Source organism: Muscardinus avellanarius, assembly GCF_963383645.1.
Source record: "Muscardinus avellanarius genome assembly, chromosome: 3".
NCBI classification, from domain to species: domain Eukaryota; kingdom Metazoa; phylum Chordata; class Mammalia; order Rodentia; family Gliridae; genus Muscardinus; species Muscardinus avellanarius.
Window position 1 is genome coordinate 129729032 of NC_137788.1, and position 20257 is coordinate 129749288.

Sequence of the window (20257 nt, forward strand, 5' to 3'; positions counted from 1 at the left end):
CGGAGGGGCGGGGCGGGCGCGCCGGCGGCTGCCACGTTCTCGCGGCCTCATTGGGTGCGCAGCTCGGCCCCGCCCACGGGAGGAGCCGGCGCGCCTCAAGCCTACTTTCCTGCCGTGTCCTAGTCTTCTCTCCGCTCCGCAGGCCTGCGCCTCCCGCCTCGGTCCGGGCGCGCTCTGACGCTGCTGCGCGAGTGCTCACGCGCGGGGGCGGCTTCCCGTTAGCACTGTGCTCAAGTACTGGGTGCAGCGACCTGGAGTTCACTTCTTTACTCTGCCAGAGACCTCAGGAAAATCAGATGTGTCGCCCGTCTACGTTTTTTGGTACTAGGAACTGAACTCAGGGTTATTCTACCTCCAAGCTGTTTTTTATTTTGAAACAGGGTGTCACTAAGTTACGGAGGCCCAAATTGCTGAAGCTGGCCGCGAATTTGCGATCCTCCTGCCTCAGCCTCTCAAATACTGGATTACAAACCTGCGCCACCACGCGGGACCTTGAAGTACACACACATTTGGGGTTGTCCCAGTTTATAACATATATGCCTTGGTACTTCGAATCTAACACACCCAGAAGAATAAAAGCGATACACTGACTCCAAAATCTGGACCTGTGGTGTTATTAAATATCCTTAAAAGTAATTTTCAAGCCGGGTGTGGTGCACACTTGTAATCCCAGCCTCAGGTACAAAGTGAGTCCCTCTTTCAAAATAATAAAATACAAGGCTGGGGGTGCAGCTCTGACGTAGAATGCCCCTGGGTTCCATCCCTAGTTGGGGGTGGGGGGAGCCAGGGGAGATTAAAAAGCAGATTATGAACAAAACAAACCACTAAAAGTAGCCAAGAAAGGTAAGACATTTAATTTTACATACAAAAAGGGTGCAAACTGAGTCCTTTCCTCCCCAAACTGGGGAAGAGGTATACTTAAAGATCACATTTGTGTTTTCCATGGTGCCCTAAGGAAATGGGCTACTCTGAGATTACATTATCAGGACCCATTTTCCATTTTCTCCAACGAAGGCTACTTCCTCTGCAGAGGAGTTTTCCCCAATGGTGTAAAGTCTCTCTCATGGAGGAACCATTTCAAATACACTTAAAAATGACATTCATGGTTTAAAATACTACAAGTTTCATTTTCACAGCTGAGCTTTGCGACCAGTGCCAGGGTTTAAGAGACATTACATATCTTAAAAAAAAAAAAGTTAAAAAAAAGCATTTAACAATAATCAGACACAACCACACATCAATTAAAACTGATTTCCACAGCTGATTTATACATTATCTAGTTTTTAAAAATCGTAATCAACATCCCAGCATCTTTTAAGAGTATAATGGGCAAAGATTAAAGAAACACACAAATAATAACATAATAAATTAGAGCATGTAATATTTCCAATGGGAATTGCTGAATTAACATTATTTTCCATGGGGGGGGAATATGTAATATTTTTGGTTTCATTTCTATCTTTTCTGTTGTTACTCTTCTCTTTGCTTGATAAATGGGGCTCAATCCCAGAGCCAGCTTGTTGAGAGTCTGATTTGAGAAACTCACTTCTTTACTCTGAGAATACTCAGGAGCACATGTTTCCTAGCAGCCTGGGCTATGAGACTTGATTAAAGTGAAATACACGCAGATGAACACACACACACACACACACACACACACATGTACACACACACATGCATGCTTCCAATCGCACACCCCCATCTGCAAATATATTCTCCCCCAAAGAAATGGCTCATCTTTCCTGAGACATTCCTAACAGATTGATACGCCTTCTAAAAAGGTATTTGGTGCAAGGGCTGGCCTGGGATTTGGTCTGGAGCTCATGAAGAGGAACACTGAAATGTCTCATCTACCCTGAACAGGGGCTGGGGGCCTTTAGGGGAGCAGTCCCCCAGCGCACGTTACTGGGATGGCTGCACTGCTCCCCCGTTTCTTACTGTGAATAATCCTCTGCTCTGAGACCTTAAAGATGGTGATGACACCGGGAAAGTGATTGTGAGGAGGAACAGAGAAAAAAGAAATTCCACACAACTGAGGTTTCTTTATAACATCAAGTTTGGTAATCAAACAAGAAATATATGGAGTACACGTTCATTTTCCTTTGTAAGCTGAGCTACAAATACTGGAGTGGGTTTCTTGGTTGGTTTTTGAGAAAATATATCAACTACTACTGCCTATATTCAGGGACCTACTTACTATTCTGAATACAGTGAGAAACCTATTCTTTTGCACTTAGTCACCTGCAAAAGGGATTAGGAAAAACATTTTTTAAGACTGCTTACTGGATCAGACTCTCACAATTTGTGGCAAAAACACTGCTCAAAACTACAAACCCACAGAAGGGACATGGCTGCCTCTTCCTTTTCTTATTCAGAAACAAAACCAACCCCCACCCCTCAAAAAACCCCAAACCCAAAGGAATCCCAATTTGATTCCTACCGTCCCATCGTGGGGAAGACTGGGGGTCACTGGCCATCAATCTCTTATATGGGACTCCCCTAAAGTCTGTGAAACCAGAACCCCAGAGAAAAGTGCCTCACCCACACAGCCAATCAATCCAGATGGGGTACCTAGTTATCCTGGCTCCCTGAGGGTATCTGGAATTCCTCTGCCCACGTTGGGGCAGTGGTGGCGATGGCAGCAGAGGCCTGACGCGAAGCTTGGCCTATGGTTCTGGAAACTACAATCTGAGGAACTCTAGCCGTAGCACGGCTCTGACACTGGAGACAACACTGCCAGGGCAAGTCAACAAGAATGGAAAATGGGCTTAACTGAAATGGAACAGGTGGCTGGAACTCGGGAGGCATGCAGGCTTGAGAGAGATGCGTCAGAAGAAGATCCGCTCCTCAAAGGAGGTGCTGCTAGGCTGCTTTCTCGTTTTTCAGAAAAGCAGGCCATGCTTGCTCCCTGGCAGGTGGGATGGATTCTATGTTGAATATTGTAGGAAAAAAATTAAGGCTATGATTATTGGTAACCACTTTAGGATAACATTCCCACTGCTGCTAATTTCTGGCATTAAGTGGTTACTAACACTTAAAACCAATGGTGAATAAGCACTACCAGCATATGCTTCCACCTAACTAATTTGGAAGTTAGAAGTGATGGGAGCCCCATTGACTAATGGGCGTCTGGCTAATGGGCAGGGACTGTTTCTGTGTTCTTGGAGTTCACTGAAAATAAACAGAAAACTAACACCTCTACTAGAAACCTCAGGATCCCCATGGTCTCCTGCAGCTCAAGCATTCCAAAATAAAATGCAATTTTAACAGAAGGCTAGCCTAGTCACCTGACTCAGACGTTCCTAGACCCTGTTTACTTCCAGACAGACTGAAAAAGGAATGCTAATTAAGGCAGTCATGAATGCACACTGGCTGCTGGGACACTCCGCCCGCCTTGGTCGAAGAATCTGCAAATCTGCAAAGAACTCTGCAAAGTACCAAGGAGTAAGGAGCAAGCAATCTGCCTGATTGGACTGCGCAGAGGCAAGCCCTGGTCCGGGCACAAGTGGAGGACACTGTCTGCCTTGGAATCCTGCCTGGCATGCTTGCCTGTGTCCACTCGGCTGCAAGGCCTGAGGGACTACAGGGCTCAAGAGAACTCCTAGTATACGGGCTCTTTCTTTTTTTTAAATAAATGGAATCCAAATTCACCTTAAGGAGAAATAACTGCATGAATCCCCCCCCAAAAAAAATGATCCATGGGCAGCACAACTGCCGAGTGGGGAAAGCTAAAAAACTACACAGCAAGTGGATCTGGAGGGCAGGACAGGAGGAGCGCTGTCCCCAAGGATCCGGCTGAGGTACACAGCCACACCACCGCAGCATGGCCAAGGGAGCCTGATATGCTGGTAGGCTGGAACTGATGCTAAACTGCTTTTGGGATACTCAGTTTGGGGTTTGTTTTGTTTTAAGGAAGATCATTAATAGGATCTCTCAGGTCTAGGGCCACCTTGGAGTGTCAGTGGTGTTGGAAGGATTACCGTTACCCTGCATGCGAAAGGAACCTGAGGCTCTTCCCTTTCTGTGAGAACCAAGTCCGCAGTAAGAGATGTGTAGGGGCTGCAGGGTGAGAACAGTGCATCAAGAAGGACCCCCCCACTTCCACTGCCAACTGCTCGGGTCCACCCCTCAAGAGCTAGCCTTTAAAAAATTTTAAGACAAAAAATGGTCGCAAGCCCAGCTGCAAGGTTGTCTGTCCTACAGCCAAGCTGGTCACTGCCTTTGCTTTTTTGTGAAAGTGGGGTGGGAGGAGGCACTTAGTGGGATACAGGGCGCCAGGATGCTCTGGACTTTGCCACCATTTCCTTTGCCCTCCTTTGAGAGGCAAGGCATTTTCTACACATGGATGAGAAATTAATTTTTCTATACAGGAAGTTAGAGTTGCCCAAATACCAATTGAAATTTCAGGAATGAGCTTTAACCACTAGATAATGGCAAGGGAACATTATCCAAAATCCTTGTGGGGAAGAGATATGTCACTGCCTTTCCCTGCCACTGTTTCATACACAGAAGCATTTCTCTTAAAGAAATGGAAGATTACAATCTTTATATGAGCTAAGCAGGATTGAGGCCAGTGAGATGACATTCCCTAGCCAAGGTCCAAAGGAAGAGAAGCCCAGTTACTCTGATTCACGTGAATGCTGCTCGTTCTGCTCCATGTAAAGGACATCAAGGGACTTGCCAGGAAAAGCCAACTACTAGAAAGTAGCCCTCACCCTCCAGTTCAAAAGACGCCTGATACCTCGAGCCAGAGGTGAGGCTTTCTGTGGTTTTCTCCATAGACCACCAGACTAGGTAACGAGCCATTGTCCTGTATGGTTAGCTCTCCCCTCCCAGATACAAGACCTCGTCCCCTGATGTACGTTATCTTTTCTCCTCTGTCATGCTGGGAATGAGAAGTCATTGTTTGGAAGAGCCACTAAATTCAAATGAAAGTCAAGCATAATATTAACTCCACACATTATTACCTTTTCAAACAGAATGAGGAACCAAGACACTTGCTGGCAGTGTGTCAGATAGATATATCCTGGTGGCAGGTGGCAGGTGTACTGGGAAAAACATGCTCAGGTGCATGGCCACTTTATCTGGAAGGAGTTCAAGTGAGAAGATAATTTCAGATATTTCACTCCAGTTTCCTTTTTTCTGGAATTGTCCAGCACCAACCTGTATTACCTGCCTGTTCACTGCAGCCCCATGTACTGAGTCTCAGGCCTTCTGCTCTGGACCTGCTCAGAGAAGATCTTCATAGGCCTGGTTTCTGTGAAGGCAGGCCAAACCAAATGCTGCAACTCAGTTATGGGGCAGACAGAACATGGTGACTTTCTTTTCCTGGCCCTATGATGCCACACCCTGAGGCTTCTCTGGCAGATGGAAGGCAGGTTCACTGTCTTTTTGTCCACTAGTGGCAATATGTGGTAGCTGTTTAATTTCTAATTCTGTCCCTTAAGTCACCAGAAAGTCACATGGCTATCTAGTAGGAAGTCCCTGGCAGTGGAAGAAATAGACATTTAAGAATTTTTTGTTAGCATCTTCTTCTCTGAGATGAGCTGTCTCCTGGACAGTCTGACTCTGCTGCTAATCCACGCCTGGAGAGCTAGGATTTCAAACTGCAGGCTGATTAGGTAAAGAAGCTCTGGTAGGGACATTCTTCAGTAGCTGAGAAGGTGAATGAGAATTCAAGTATGTTTCCTTGCCAACCTGAGTATTCACTCAGAATGACACAGAGTTTGGCTTCTCCTCTTCTGGGTGCTGCAGATCTAACTCTTTCCGAGTATATCCTCTGGACCCATGTTCTCTCTGAATGGCTTGGCTGGCCCATCCCCCTCAAAACAGAAAAACGTTAAAACCCCCAATATAACCAGACACAATATGCATCTGCCATGTTTTTTGTTAAAAAAAAAAAAAAACTAAAAGTGCAATAGTCAGTTTTCTTTCCTTTGCTCAGAACAATCTGCATGTCCTGCTACCGTCTGAAGAAAGGAATTTGCTTGTCAAGAAAGCTAAGAACGCCAACACACAGGGACAGTAGACCGCAGATTTCTCACAGCTTGTGTCCTACAGTGTAACTTCATAGGAAGGTGGGAGGAAAGAACCTGAACCCCATGGCCAGTTGCGTCGGAGGCTGCCCAGGCACACAGGGAAAGGAAGCCGTACTGCTAGACACGCCTGGGAGGTAGAAAAGATTCTTCTCCAGCCCAGATCTGCCATCTTCCTCCTACCTTCTTGGCCACACCCCAGCCTCCTGAGCTCCTTCTATGGACAATGTTTAGTCACTAGCTTTTATGCTGGAGAGGGGCAAGGTTGGGGCAAGAACCAGGAGTAAAGGAAGGGGAAGGAACAGTAGTCCTTGAGTTTTTGTGAATGACACCTTCACTGTAAACAATGGGCAGGAGAGTCAACCAGGCAGCCCGAGGGGAAGCAGTGGAGGAACTGGCTCTGGGACCTGCTCAGAGCCTCAGGCAGGTGGGGATGGCCACTGGCCCACTGGGCACCGGCAGCCTGCTTAGCTCCTTCTGGGGGTGTCTGCTTTCTTCTTTTTGGTTTGGATCTCCACCCTCCCCCACAGAGGAGTCCCTTCCAATGAGAAATGGCAGGAGCTGCAGGTGCAATCGAGTCAGAGTCCCCAGGGCCTGAGGACTCCTAGGAGGCACTGGTCACTTGTGGCGCTGAGCAGTCTTCTTCCTTTTCCTCTTAAAGAAGCAGCAGCACCTGGAGCACAAGGAACATTGCAAGTCAGAGGTAGAGGCGTGTAGCTTCAGCAGACCGCAGCCTGCCTCTGCTTACTGCAGGGGCTGGGGTCCCCCAACACCCACCCACAGGGCCGCCCAGCCTCTAGAGTGTGCACACTGGAGGCAGCGAGCAATGTCTGCCAGGGAAGTCAAGGCAAACAGCTACTGAGTTTCAATCTGCAACCACCCAACATAACTCCCTGAATGCTGCAGGCCGGGCAGGGCTAGAACAGGCATTTATGGAAGGAGGACGAAGAGGGCTTCTTTCTTAGTCTCACACTCAAACCAGATGCCTCATACACATAGCCTGCATATCACTATCAATTTCCTTGACAGTGAAGACAAATTAATGTAACTCACTAACCAGTGGCAAAGAGGCTAGACAAAGGCAAATAAGTTCCATACAAAGTTTGGAACTCTGAGAGGATATTACTCTACTACCAGGAAAATAACTAATGATTCTACTCCCGTTCCTGCCCCTACCCACATACCTGGAGTAGGTAGGAAAAGCCCTGACTCAGACAAGAACTGTGAACCCCTATTTCTCAAGACCAGCACAAGCCCCCCCCCCTTTTTTTTCTGAGGGAGCAATGTCCTAGCCCAAGAAGGCTCCCTGGTTGCAGGATACTCCTTATTTCCTGAGGCTGCTGCTGTGCCAAATGGGGTTGAGAACCAGCCCGTGTGGGGACAAGTCAGGAACAGCTCCCTTCAAGGTCCACCAAGTGCCACCACCTGGGGAACAGCCTCAGTCTGACACCCCCATAAGCCTGAGTATCCACTCCTCACTCCTGCTGTTAACTAGGAAGCGGCTCTTGCTTAAACAATCCAGAGAAGGGTGACGAAGGCAGAAGATACCTTCTCTCCAGGACTGACAAAGGAAACGAGAAGGCGAAGGGCAGAAGGCAGGGGTGAGTCAGAGATGCCAGATAATGGAGGGAAGTATGAGTTTAGATCAGTGGCTGGGCCCTTGAAAGTCAAGCTTTTCTGAGAAGACTACCTCTAAGTATCTTGCTTAATCCTTCCACAGTTAATGCAAGGAATACCCAATACAGACAAAGAGCTAGCGCTCACCCCCATGCTCAGTTCTCTGTAGCTAAGATCTCTCTTTCTAGCCAAACCCCTTGGCATCATTATATCCAATGGGCTTTTTATTAAAAAACTTGAAGTTTCTTAGAATGCATAAATAAACATTTACATGAATGATATGTTTCAATCATTATCTGAATGAATCGAACTTAGAAATTTGGGAAACATAAGTTTACTTAAAGGGCCTTAAAATTTTTTCTCTGAGCATTATTAATGATATTTTTTTTTTCCAGTGGTACTGGGGTTCCTGGAAGCCCTTCTACCTCCGGGCTACACTCCCAGACCTTTATTTTTGAAACAGGATCTCTTATGTCAGGGCAGCTGGCTTTGAACCTGCGTGATCCTCCTGTCTCCGCCTTCCAAGCGCAGGGATTACAAGCGTGCGCCACCACGCCCAGCTATTAATGATATTTTAAAGTACGATTAATGGGTGTGATGTAATTACGATCCTCATATCTCAGTATCCTAAGTACTGAGAATAAATTATTTTATTTTTAATTTAATTAATTTATTTCTTTATTTTGCGGGTCTAGGGGTGGAACCCAGGGGCATTCGACCTCCGAGCAATACCCCCTGCCCTATTTTTTATTCTTTATTTTGAAACAGGGTTTCACTGAAATGCAGAGGGCCTCACTAAGTAGCTGAGGCTGTCCGCGAACCTCGATCCTCTGGTCTCAGTCTCCCGAATGCTGGGATCATAAGCGTGTACCACCACATCCAGCGGGAATAAATTATTTGAAATAAAAACAATGGCTAGGTGTGGTAGCAGACACTTGTAATCTTAGCATTTGGGAGGAAAGCGATTCACAGCTAGTCTCAGCTACTTAGTGAGGCCCTCTACAACTCAGTGAGATCCTGTTTCAAAATAAAGAATAAAAAAACAGGGCCGGGGGTGTTGCTCAGAGGTTGAATGCCCCTGGGTTCCAGCCCCAGTACCTCAAAAAAGAGAGAGAAAACAAAAAATAAAAATAAAAACAATGAGCCAGACATGGTGGTATATACCTCCAAAAAGAGTTAAGAATAGAAATTAGCCGGGCATGGTCATGCATGCCTATAATCCCAGTACTTGTGTTATACCCAAAGACCGAGATCCCAGGGTGACAGAGACCACCACCACACACAATAATGCAAGGCAGGAAGGGGTTTATTGGGGAACTAGCTCGAGCTAGGGTCTGAGTCTCATCCAACACATTGGAATCTTGACAAGGACCCCGAGTCTTTGTTCCAAGGCAGTTTTATACATTTCAGTCACTCGGGCTGTGATTTACAAAGGAGTTATCTTTAAACCAAAAGGAATTTTTACTGCTGTTATCACAAGCAATGGACAGGATACTTGGTGCCTCCCATTTGGTTCATGCCTCCTGGGGTTGGTTGGGAGTTTTTCATCCTGACCTAGGTGCCAAAACTGGCACTTAACTGTTAGTTGTATTCCTGGGAAACTGAAACTCAGGCCTAGTGTGTTTGCTGTATGGATGAAGCCTGTCATGGCTCCACTTTGGTCCTACATTCTGTCACCCTGGGATCCCGGACTTTGGGTAAAACACTTGGAGGGGGAGCACAGGTTTGAGGATAGCTTCAGCAATTTAGCAAAGCCTCAGCAATTTAATAAGAGCCCATAGCGAAGCCTCAGCAACTTAGTAAGACCCTTCTTAAAATAAAATAGAGCTGGGGGTGTAGCTTGGAAGCAGACCATCTCTGGGTTCAACTTGTAGTACCAAAAAATAAATAGAGTAAGCTGGGTATGGTGGTGCATGCTTATAATCCCAGTACCTGGAAGACTAAGACTGAAGGATCACAGATTCATGGTCAGCATCAGCAATTTAGTGAGACCTTCCACAACTTAGTGAGACCCTGTTTCAAAATAAAGAATAAAATAGGACTGGGGTGTAGTTCGGAGGTAGAATGCCCTTGACTTCCATCCCCAGTACCACACACAAAAAAATTTAACATAAAATTAAAATAATGAATACTTCTGATTGCTTAAAATAATCCTCAGTGAAACTTTTGATAAAATTTCAAGAAAAATAAGCTGGGCATGGTGGTGCACACTTGTAACCCCAGCATTTGGGAGGCTGGGACAGGATCGTGGTTGGTGGACAGCCTCAGCTACTTAATGAGGCCCTTTGCAACTCAGTGAAACCCTGTTTCAAAATAAAGAATAAAAAATAGAGTTGGGGGAGCTGGGCGTGGTGGTGTATACTTGTAATCCCAGCATTTGGGAGGCTGAGACAGGAGGATTGTTGTTCAAGGACAACCTCAGCTCCTACTTATTGAGGTCTTTTGCAACTCAGTGAGACCATGTTTCAAATTAAAGAATAAAAATAGGGTTGGGGTGTAGCTCGGAGGTAGAATGCCCCTGAATTCCATCCCCAGTTCTGAAAAAAAACAAAGAAAAAATTTTCTGTATATATGTATTAGAAATGGACATTTTCAGCCGGGTGTGGTGGCACATGTTTGTAATCCTAGCATTTGGGAGGCTGAGACAGGAGGATCATGGTTCGCGGACAGCCTTAGCTACTTAGTGAGGCCCTCTGCAACTTAGTGAGACCCTGTTTCAAAATAAAGAATAAAAACTAGGGCAGGGGGTGTAGCTTGGAGGGCGAATGCCCCTGGGTTCCATCCCCAGACCCACATACAAAAAAAACCCAAAAACAAAAGCAAAAAAGAAATGGACATTTTCCAAGTTGACTGTCCAGCAATCAATATTAAAGGAGGCAACTAATGGAAATACCAATATTTCAATAGTCCTCCTCCCTGTTTCAGAGGCATTACTAATTTCAAGTTAATTTCTATTTTTGGGGGTGGTGGTACTAAGGACAACCCAGTAACATTCTACAACTGAGCTATACTCCCAGATCTTTTTTTATTTTTTGAAGCAGTGTCTCACTAAATCACAGTGCATGTAGCCGGGCGTGGTGGCACATACTTATAATCCCAGCATCTGGGAGGCTGAGACTGGAGGATCGCGATTTGTGGACATCAGCTACTTAGCAAGGCCCTTCCCAACTCAGTGAGACCCTGTTTCAAAATAAAGAAACTAGCCAGGCGTGGTGGCGCACGCTTTAATCCCTGTGCTTGGGAGGCAGAGACAGGAAGATCGCGCAGGTTCGAAGCCAGCCCCACTGGCTTGGAAAACCCTGTTTCCAAATAAAAAAGTATAAAATAGGTCTGGGAGTGTAGCCCAGAGGTAGACGGGTTTCCAGGAGCCCTTCAATGTCCCTGGGTTCCATTCATAGTATCACAAAAAGATATAATAAATAATAGATAATAACGGTCCATTTCAAGCTAGACTTCCCTTTTACTTCCTCTAAGACAAGTCAAACAAATTAGTTTCTCCTTACAGCCATATTGTAACCTGATGTGCAATGCTAAATCACCTGACTAGGAGTGTCCGGGCTGTGGTTCAAAGGAATTACATTTAGAGCCCTATGTTGTTTTTTCGTATGTGTGGTACTGGGAATGGAACCCTGGAACATTCTAGCTTCAGGCTATACCACAAATCCTTTTTATATTTTTTATTTGGAAACAGGATCTCACTAAATTGCTGAGGCTGACTTTGAACCTATGATTTTTCGGTCTTAGTCTCTTAAGTACTAGGATTACAAGTGTGAGCTGCCACACCCAGCTCCTACATTCATTTTTGCTAGTTACTATAGTTAACACCTTCAGCAGTAGTAGAAGCTTTAAAAATTCTACCCACCAAGAAGCAGGCCTTAAACTAGACGTGGCGCACACTTGTAATCTCAGCATTTGGGAGGCTGCGACCAGAGGATCGCTGTTCATGGACAGCCTCAGCTACTTAGTGTGGCCCTCCACAACTCAGTGAGATACCTGTTTCAAAATAAAGAATAAAAAATAGGGCAGGGGGTGTAGCTCAGAGGTCGAATATCCCTGGGTTCCATCCCCAGACCCACAAAAAAAGAAAGAAAAAAAAAAAAAAAAAAAAGAAGCTACTCTCCAGCTCTTTGGTTTCTTTCCTTTTTTTTTTTTTTTTTTGTGGGTCTGGAGATGGAACCAAGGGGCATTCAACCTCTGAGCTACACCCCCTGCCCTATTTTTTATTCTTTATTTTGAAACAGGGTCTCACTGAGTTGCAGAGGGCCTCACTAAGTAGCTGAGGCTGTTCACGAACTGCGATCCTCTGGTCTCAGCCTCCTGAATGCTGGGATTACAAGCATGCGCCACCATGCCTGGCTGGTTTCTTTCTTTCTTTTTTTTTTCTTCCTTTTTTTCCCTTCAGTACTGAGAATTGAAGCCAGGAACATTCTACCTCTGAGCTACAGCCCCAGCCCTATTTATTTCTTTATTGGTGGTACTAGGGGGAGGAACCCAGGGGCTTTCTACCTCTGGGTGTATTCCCAGACTTATTTTATATTCTATTTGGAGACAGGTGTCTCACTAATTTGCTGAGAGCCTCAGTAAGTAGCTGAGGTTGTCTTAAAACCTGTACAATCCTCCTGTCTCAGCCTCCCAAGCAATGAGATTACAAGCATGTGCCACCACGCCCAGCTCTTTATCCTTTATTTTGAAATAGGGTCTCACTAAGTAGCTGAGGCTGGCTGTGAACCAGGATCCTCCTGCCTTAGCCTCCCAAGTACTGGGCCTACAAATGTGCACCTGGCACACAAAAGCCTGGCAGCTCTGGTTTCTGTGGTGATTACTAGCAACAGGAGCAAATGGGCTATACTCTAGACCAAGTTCACTGACTGACTTCACATGGGTGTTTAACTGTCAGAAGAAAACAGGGGCAGGTAAACAGTTCCTCTGGTGTCTTGAGTTCCCTCCCAGTTGATTCTCTGCTTGCCTGGATGACCAGAAGTTCTTGACATGCTACATTCAAACTGATCCAAGACTTCCTGCTCACCAGCCATCAAGTGTTCTTCCCACAGGCCTCTGACCTGTTACCTCCTTCGAATGGCTCTTACTGGGTCCTGGCTCTCTCCCTTCAGCTACTCCCTTGCTATGTTCCTCTTCTCTGCCACACTTGCTCATTCTTTCTTTGCTTTACTACTTGGCTCAGGTCCTGTTTTGCCCATAAAGTCTTCCTTGACTATTCAGTGACTTCTCACACCACCCTCTAGCCTTCCAGGGATGGTAACAAGTGTCCTGGAGAACTCCTTGTTCTTTTACCTATTTACACCTGCTCTCTCTAGCTGGATGGTACCTTAGCTCCTTGGGCAGGCCTTGGTTTGAGTTCCCAGCACAGGGTCGGGTGAGCACAGTAGAACTACAAGTATCTGTAGTCGGGATTGTGTGACTGACACCTCACACAAGAAAACAGACCACGACAATGTAAGATTACACAGACACATACTTACAGAATGAACAGGCCAAACATGCTCTTTGAAACTCTAAGACTATACATCCTATCTCCATAAAACCCAATTATTATCTTGAATACATGTCTACCCCTAGAGAAACCCCTGTAGACAACTGGCCACAGAGTTGGGGTCAGTACCCAACTGGGTCGCTGAAGAGGAACAGAAGCCAGGTGGCCAGCAGGCTGTTAGCAGTGTTTCTTAAACCTATGTGTGAAGGCTACGTGGGAGAGTCACAATTCCAGACTGCAACAGACCAACAAGTTCAGCAGCACCTGAAAGTCACAGGCAGTGTCCAGGAAGGGAGCTAGGGAGGGGGTCCTATCTTATAAGCAAAAATATGCCTCGCCAACATGAATCTTTAGGGCTTTCCCTTCCATATATACCCCCTGTTCCTAAGAAAGCATGCTAAACCTTTTCTAGGAATAGAAAGGACAGGCCCTCAGTATCAGTTGAATCAGCCCCTGGCCTATTATACTCTCAGAGGAATAAAGAAAAACACAGGAAACAAAAAATTGACCAAAAAAAAAAAAAAAAAAAAAGGAAAGAAAGAAAAAGAAAAACCCAGAAAAACAGTGAAATGTTCATCTTTTCCCAAAAGAGTTCTTGCTTTTGGGACTCCTACTCTACAGATGAAGAATTAGCTGAATGAAAAAGAAAAGTCAGTGGGGAATGGCAGCCCACGCCTATAATCCCAGTACTTGGAGACTGAGACAGGAGGACTGCAGGTTCAAAGCCAACCTCAGCAAATTAGTAAAACTCTCATCAACTTAGACACTGGTTAAAAATAAAAATATTTTAAAGGGCTAGGGGTGTAGCTCAGAGGAACAATGCCCCTGGGTTTAATTTCTAGCATCAAAAGAAGAAAAAATAAGTAAAAACAGGAAAAGGAAAAGTCACAGATTTTTTCAAAGCAGCCAATATCCAGGTTAGAAACCCAGTTGCAGATTATTTGCCAACAACACTACCCTTGTGATTTCAAGAAAATATACTTAAACAACTGATACAGTAACCTTGTTTTTCTACATCAGTCCCTCTCCCTCTGATGATAACCAAGTATGTTACTGTGGGGAAAAAATTCACTTGGTCAAAAATAAAAAGATAATTTTGAATATTGTGGAATATTGTTTGGACAGGAGGTGGCAGCGATAAATGAGGCAGGTTTGAAAAGAAGGAAGAAACAGACTAATTCCTAGGTAGAGGCCTGCCCCCTCCCGTCTGTGGAGTCAGTCCCCCAGCCTGAGTGGCTACGGCACAGTGGGCCTATGGACACCATCCACTGCTCCTGAGGTATTTCGTTTGGCTTCGCCAATCCCAGCCTACTCTGGTCCACTCCCCTTGCATGTGGACTGAAGAGAGGGACTCACCACAGGTTGAACATTTTCAGGCAGCTACAGAGTATGTAAAGAGAAAAACACGGAAAAGGAAGAAAGAGAGAGAGAGATATTAGTCCACAGAGGTGAGAAGGAAGCGACTCCCTGTGAGCCATGCAAACATGCAGTATGTGTCTGTGTTTAGTTCTTCCTCTGCTGAGGCAGGCCGAGCCGACCACTTGGTCTCCACACACAGTGGAGGGGCAGGACCCTGACAGAGCATCAAGGTGGGAGCTTGGGGGAAGGCAAAACGGAAAGCCCCAGGGTGCCTGGCCTGGGCGGCCTTTAGGGAGGCAGCGGGGAAGAGCCAATGCCCCTGTGCCTGTTAAGAGCTCAGCCAAGCACCAGGATTGAGCCTTCTGGTTCCGCACAAGGTCTGCCGGTGAAATGCTTGTTAAACTCCTGCATATTCTGAGAAAAAAAGTCCCTAGCTTTCTACAAGTCCAACATGTCTGACCAAAGCAGCCAGCACTTAGCTCATCCTCTAGAGAGGGAGAACAGGTTTCAGAGGCACTTACTTTATCTTATCAGAAGATGAGCCAAAGGAAGAGTCACTGCTCTGGGTATTAATGGCAGAGAAGGGCCTAAATCCTACTCCTTAACTCTCAGGAGAAATGAGGTCCACATTTGTTAAGTTAGAGCTAAAGTTTGAATTAAAAAAAAATCCCTATGTCCTTAATATAACAAAAATCAGCTAAAAAGCTGTCTGCCCTTACTACCTTTCCAACCATACTTAACAAGGACATGTGTCTTATAGCTACAGAAAAAGGAAAGCTGAATGTTTATCCTGTACATGGAACAAAAACTAAGACTCTGTTACCACTTTCCACCTTTACACAAAACAAACTGGATGAGGAACCCAAAATCAAAAACTTGGAAGTGAAGGTTTCGCACAGTCTCCCCAGTACCTGAGGTGATGTCAGTACAGGGACCCCACACACGAGGGCTGATGAACAGATGGCTCCACAGCTGCAACGAGGCTGTTCAGCAGGCCTCGAGCTCTCGCTGTGACTTCTTCCCATGAAAATGATCAAGCTGGTGGACACAGGGCTTCCCATCCCTACCTCATGCACAGAGAAGGCCAAGAAGAGTAACACACTGCTGGGCCTGACAGCTCCCTAGGAAAGACGGACGGTAGCACAGGGAATCCCTAGGGGAATCAGTGCACAAAATGCCACAGAGCTGTTGGGTGACATCTAGTCAAACACAACTGCTCTCTTCTGGTTCTACCCCTTTCAGAAGATCCAAACCTGAAGCCAGTGGCAAACATGGGAAGACTCTAAGCTCTCTTTATATTTTAGAGTTTATCTTATAGCAGAACAGAATATGCCAGATTCAACTCTCTTTGTGTGAGTGGTCCCCTAGCTTACATACAAGACACAAACACCACACTAACATACACAATTAGTATACACATTTACCAAAATGAAATGAGATGAATGGGTTAAAAAATAAACCTGTATAGGGCATATCATAATAAAGTCTATTTGATCTTGATATTCAAAGTGTACATTAAATTCAGAGCTGAACTATTTAAAATTTTTATTGGTACTGGAACCCAGAGGCATTCTAACTCCAAGCTACATGCCCAGCCTAATTTTATTTCTTACTTGGAAACAGGGTCTTGTTAGGTTGCTGAGAGCTTTGCTAAGCTGCTAAGGTTGGCTTTGAATTCATGATCCTCTTGTCTCAGCCTCCCAAGTACTGGGATTACAAGCGTGCGCCACCAGGCCCAGCTATAGACCTGAACTTCTAAAAAGCAATAGTTACAAATGTGAACTGGGAGTGGAGACTGGGTGGGATGGATATGGCTGTCCTTCAAGATCAGACCATATCTAATGTAGTGGTTGCTAACCTTGGCTGCACATTAGAACTTTTTGTGTGTTAGTAGTACTGAGGATCGAATCCAGAGCTATTTCTGAGCTACATCCCCAGCTCTTTTTTTATTTTGAAATGGGGTCTCATTTAAGTTGCTTAGGCTAGCCTCAAACTCCTCCTGCCTCAGCCTTCTAAGTAGCTGAGATTATATGCAAGTATCTCCATACCCAACCGTGTGTGTGTGTGTGTGTGTGTGTGTGTGTGTGTGTGTGTGTGTGTGTGTGTGTGCTGGGGACTGAACCCGGGGGCTACATCCTCTAGCCCTATTTTATTTTTTATTTGAAAACAGGGTCTTCCTAAGTTGTTGAAGTCTTGCTAAATTGCTAAGGCGGCCTTGGAATTTATGATGCTCCTGTTTCGGCCTCCAGAATACTGGATTACAGGCATTTGCCATCATGCTGGCCCAGACCCCTTTGTGTGTGTACGTCTGTGTACTGTCCTGGGGATGGAACCCCTACTCCTTTTTATTTTGAACAGGGTCTGAGTTATTACACACTGGCCTTGGACTGGTGATCTTTGTCTCAGCCTCCCAACTACTGAGATTAAAGGCATGCTCTGTTGTGCCAGGCTTTAGAACTACCTAAACTTTAAATTATTTTGATGCTAAGGCCAGAAAACAACAAATTAAATCAGAGTCTCTGGGGCCAGGCCCAGGCATTTGTATTTTCTAATATGCCCCAGGTAATTCCAAGTGCAGCCAAGGTTAAAAGCCCACAGGGGACGGACGTGGTGGCGCAGGCTTGTAATCCCCGAAGAAGATCATACAAAGCTGCCTGTGGACAGCAGGGGCTGGACAGGAGACAGTCCAAATTGCCCTTGGCTGCTCTTCATCTGTTGGGTAGACAGCCCTGGCTTCCAAGAAAAGGACCTTTTGGAGGCAAAGACTCTCCAAATATAAGGGCAGGAGAGTGAGCGGGGGCACAGCCATGCAAAGTGCATCTAGAAGATGAGTGTTGGCTTGGCAGGCCTCCCTTGGCCCTGACTCAAGGCATGAACATGACCTGCCTTGTATGGAGGCGATCTAGTCACTCAAGAGACCACTCAGAGCTGGGCGTGGTTGCGCACGCTTGTAATCCCAGCATTTGGGAGGCTGAGACAGGAGGATCGCGGTTTGCGGACAGCCTCAGCCACTGAGGCCCTCTGCAACTCACTGAGACCTTGTTTCAAAATAAAGAATAAAAATAGGGTAGGTGTGGCTCAGAGGTAGAATGCCTCTGGGTTCCATCCCCGGTACCACAAAAAAAAGAGAGACCACTTAGGGTATAATACCACTGTAAATATGTTGTCTACTTCAAAAAATGGGTTACTGGGACATCCAGAATGTTCTCAAAGGGCTTACAGGAAAGGCTATCTGCCTCAGGGCTGACGGCAGTTACTGTCTTGGGACGTCTGTCTCTCCCTACCTGATGTCTCCTTGGAGTTTACATCGAGATCTGAGTTTAGGATGGGGAAAAAGGTAAAGAAGTGGCAGAAATGCTGCTTTTGCGGCAGAATTGGCAATGATTTCACCTTCTACCCCAGAATCTAAGAGTGTAAACACAGACCATGCAGAGAGCACCGAGGGGTGGTGGTGTGGGCAGGGCAAGACATATGCATGCAGGAGAAGCAGAAGACAGTGGGAGACTGCCTCACCGCTGTGAGTGGGGATCTTCCTTCCCAAGACTCTCTCACAGGTGCAGACTATTTTTCTGGCCTTAGTCTCTTTTAAGTACAGAATCAGTTGAGAGAGAGAGCAAAATGGCCCTGACCTTGTTCTAGTCAATACACCAGAGTTGTTGGCCAACAACCAGAAATTTAATGTTGTTCAGCAAGGCCCATGGATTAGTGGTAGGTTTTTGTCTGTTTTTGTTTGTTGCCCCCTGGAGCAGGAAGCTCCAGGCCCTCAAGAAGCTCCTGGCTACTATCTGCTATCACCCTTACAACGTGATTCTTTTAGTTCACTGTATCTTTTGCCCCACGTGGACTTGAGAAATGTGCATATTTTCCCAGAAATCACAGCTAAAGAGGACAGCAGCAGCTTTAAGGTACCATGCAAAAAATAAAATGGTCAAAGGAAAAAAGCTATGGACACAAGCATGAGAAATCCAGTCTGAGATGAGCAGCACACAGAGAAGAGGAGACAAAAAAGATTTTTCAACCCACAATTCCAGCCCCCTTGAAAGATGAACGTACTTAGCTTCCTCTACTACCTCCACCTCGGCATGAGCTGTGATTGGTGCATTGGAGTGGGCTCCCGTGGGGTCATCAACATTCAGCTCTCCATTGGTTGAGCTAACGACCTGAAACAGAAAGACAGATTGTGACAAGCACCATGGTAATATGAACTTCCTGCCAGCACCAGAGTGGGTGTCTAAGGGAGGTGTTGTCTCTTGTTTAGGCACTAGACAGGCAGTTTCCAGAACACTTGTTTTCCTGGGTTAAGGGACTGTTCTGATTTGTGGGAGGTTCACAGACCCATATCATGTGAGAACATTTAATTCAACTATATATATAATGATAATAATAATTTCCATACTGTGTGCCTGCTTTGTGTTAGACACTGCTACACTCTATGTGTGTGTGTGGATTTTGTTTTGTGGAGCTGGGGATCAAACCAAGGGCATATGCAAGTTAAGTAGGCACTCTACCACTGAGCTGTACATCCCAATCCATCTGTGTATATAAATTTAATCCTCACAAGAACCCTATGAAATAGGTAATATCATTCCCTTTTTTTAATGGACAAAAATGCTAATAAATGACTTGACCAAAGGTTAAGTTAGGATCTGTAGACTTCCATGAGGGACATGTGTTCTATATATATATATTCTTCCATGTTTTAAAAAAACACAATATTTATTAGAAATAATTGTACAACTGACTTCTACAGGAAAAACCACTCTACTCCTTTGAATATGGTAGGTAAATTCTACTCCTCTTAGTTTACCACATATTAAAGTTATTTAGACTCAGTAATGAGGGTTTGAAAATTCTGAAAGGGAAACCCAGCATGGGTGCCAAAGACTGTGAATAAATAGCCACACTTTCCTTCAGAATCATCTTCACGGCTTTGACCATTGGTTCAAAGTTACTCAGTTAACAAGCTTGCCACATCCTCTCTGGCGAGAGGGGAAAAAGTAAGGACACACTTTCCCTTGGAAAACCAGTCTTATTTCAACGACCTTTATTTCAGGTTCACTGTCATCCCAGTTCTCACTGATGGTCCCCGAACTGTAAGTGAAGGCTCCCACTCCTGCCATCTGGTTAATGTGGACCCGGTCAGCTTCTCTTGCTTGTGCAGCTGCTTCTGCCACCTGGTTTCATTCCAGCACATGATTCCTGTTTATGTGGGTGCTGGGGAGTGGGAAAAGGGACCCCGCTGGACAAACCACTCTGCTGTTAAAGACCTTGGCTGAAACATGGGAGAGAACCACAAGATAGGATAAATGGTTCAGCTATCATATGCCCTGGAGTAAGTAACTTCATCTATTTGAGACTGCTCTTACAGGCTGATGTGAGGATTATACAAGAGGCGCACGGGACGGGGTTAAGTACAAGGCCTGGTGCAGAGCGGTGGAGGCAGCACGACATGGTAAGACCTGGGCTCTGGAGGAGTCTGCCTGGGTGTGAACCCTGGCTTCAGCACTTATCTGCTGTTGGCACTGGGGCAAGGTCTTTAGTCTTCCTATGCCTGAGCTTCCACCTGTAAATGGGGAAACAATGTTGCCTACCTAGTGGGGTTATTGAGGAGAAATTCAAATCAAGTTCTTGGCCCAGTGACACAATACATGGTAATGGCTCAACAAATATTTATCTCACTTTATCCTCCTTCATTTATTGACTGATTGATATTAGGGATTGAACGTAGGGCCTCTGGCATGCTAGGGAAGTACTC

The 20257-nt window shown here is 45.6% G+C and overlaps 1 protein-coding gene across 4 annotated transcripts in view; it reads right to left on the minus strand.

The window, feature by feature from the left end:
• Positions 1 to 1107: 1107 nt before the first annotated feature.
• CSNK1G1 (casein kinase 1 gamma 1) overlaps positions 1108 to 20257 on the minus strand; it is a gene marked incomplete at both ends in the record, with an annotated part of 111848 nt that continues 92698 nt past the window's right edge. For 2 of the 4 annotated variants that reach the window (XM_080693194.1, XM_080693192.1), the window contains 2 exons: positions 1108 to 1180; positions 18556 to 18662. In XM_080693194.1, coding sequence (XP_080549320.1) covers positions 1108 to 1180; positions 18556 to 18662 — 180 coding nt within the window. Of the gene's footprint in view, positions 1181 to 6653; positions 6709 to 18555; positions 18663 to 20257 lie in introns of those variants that run through there. The other 2 variants (XM_080693195.1, XM_080693193.1) reach the window with 1 other exon arrangement.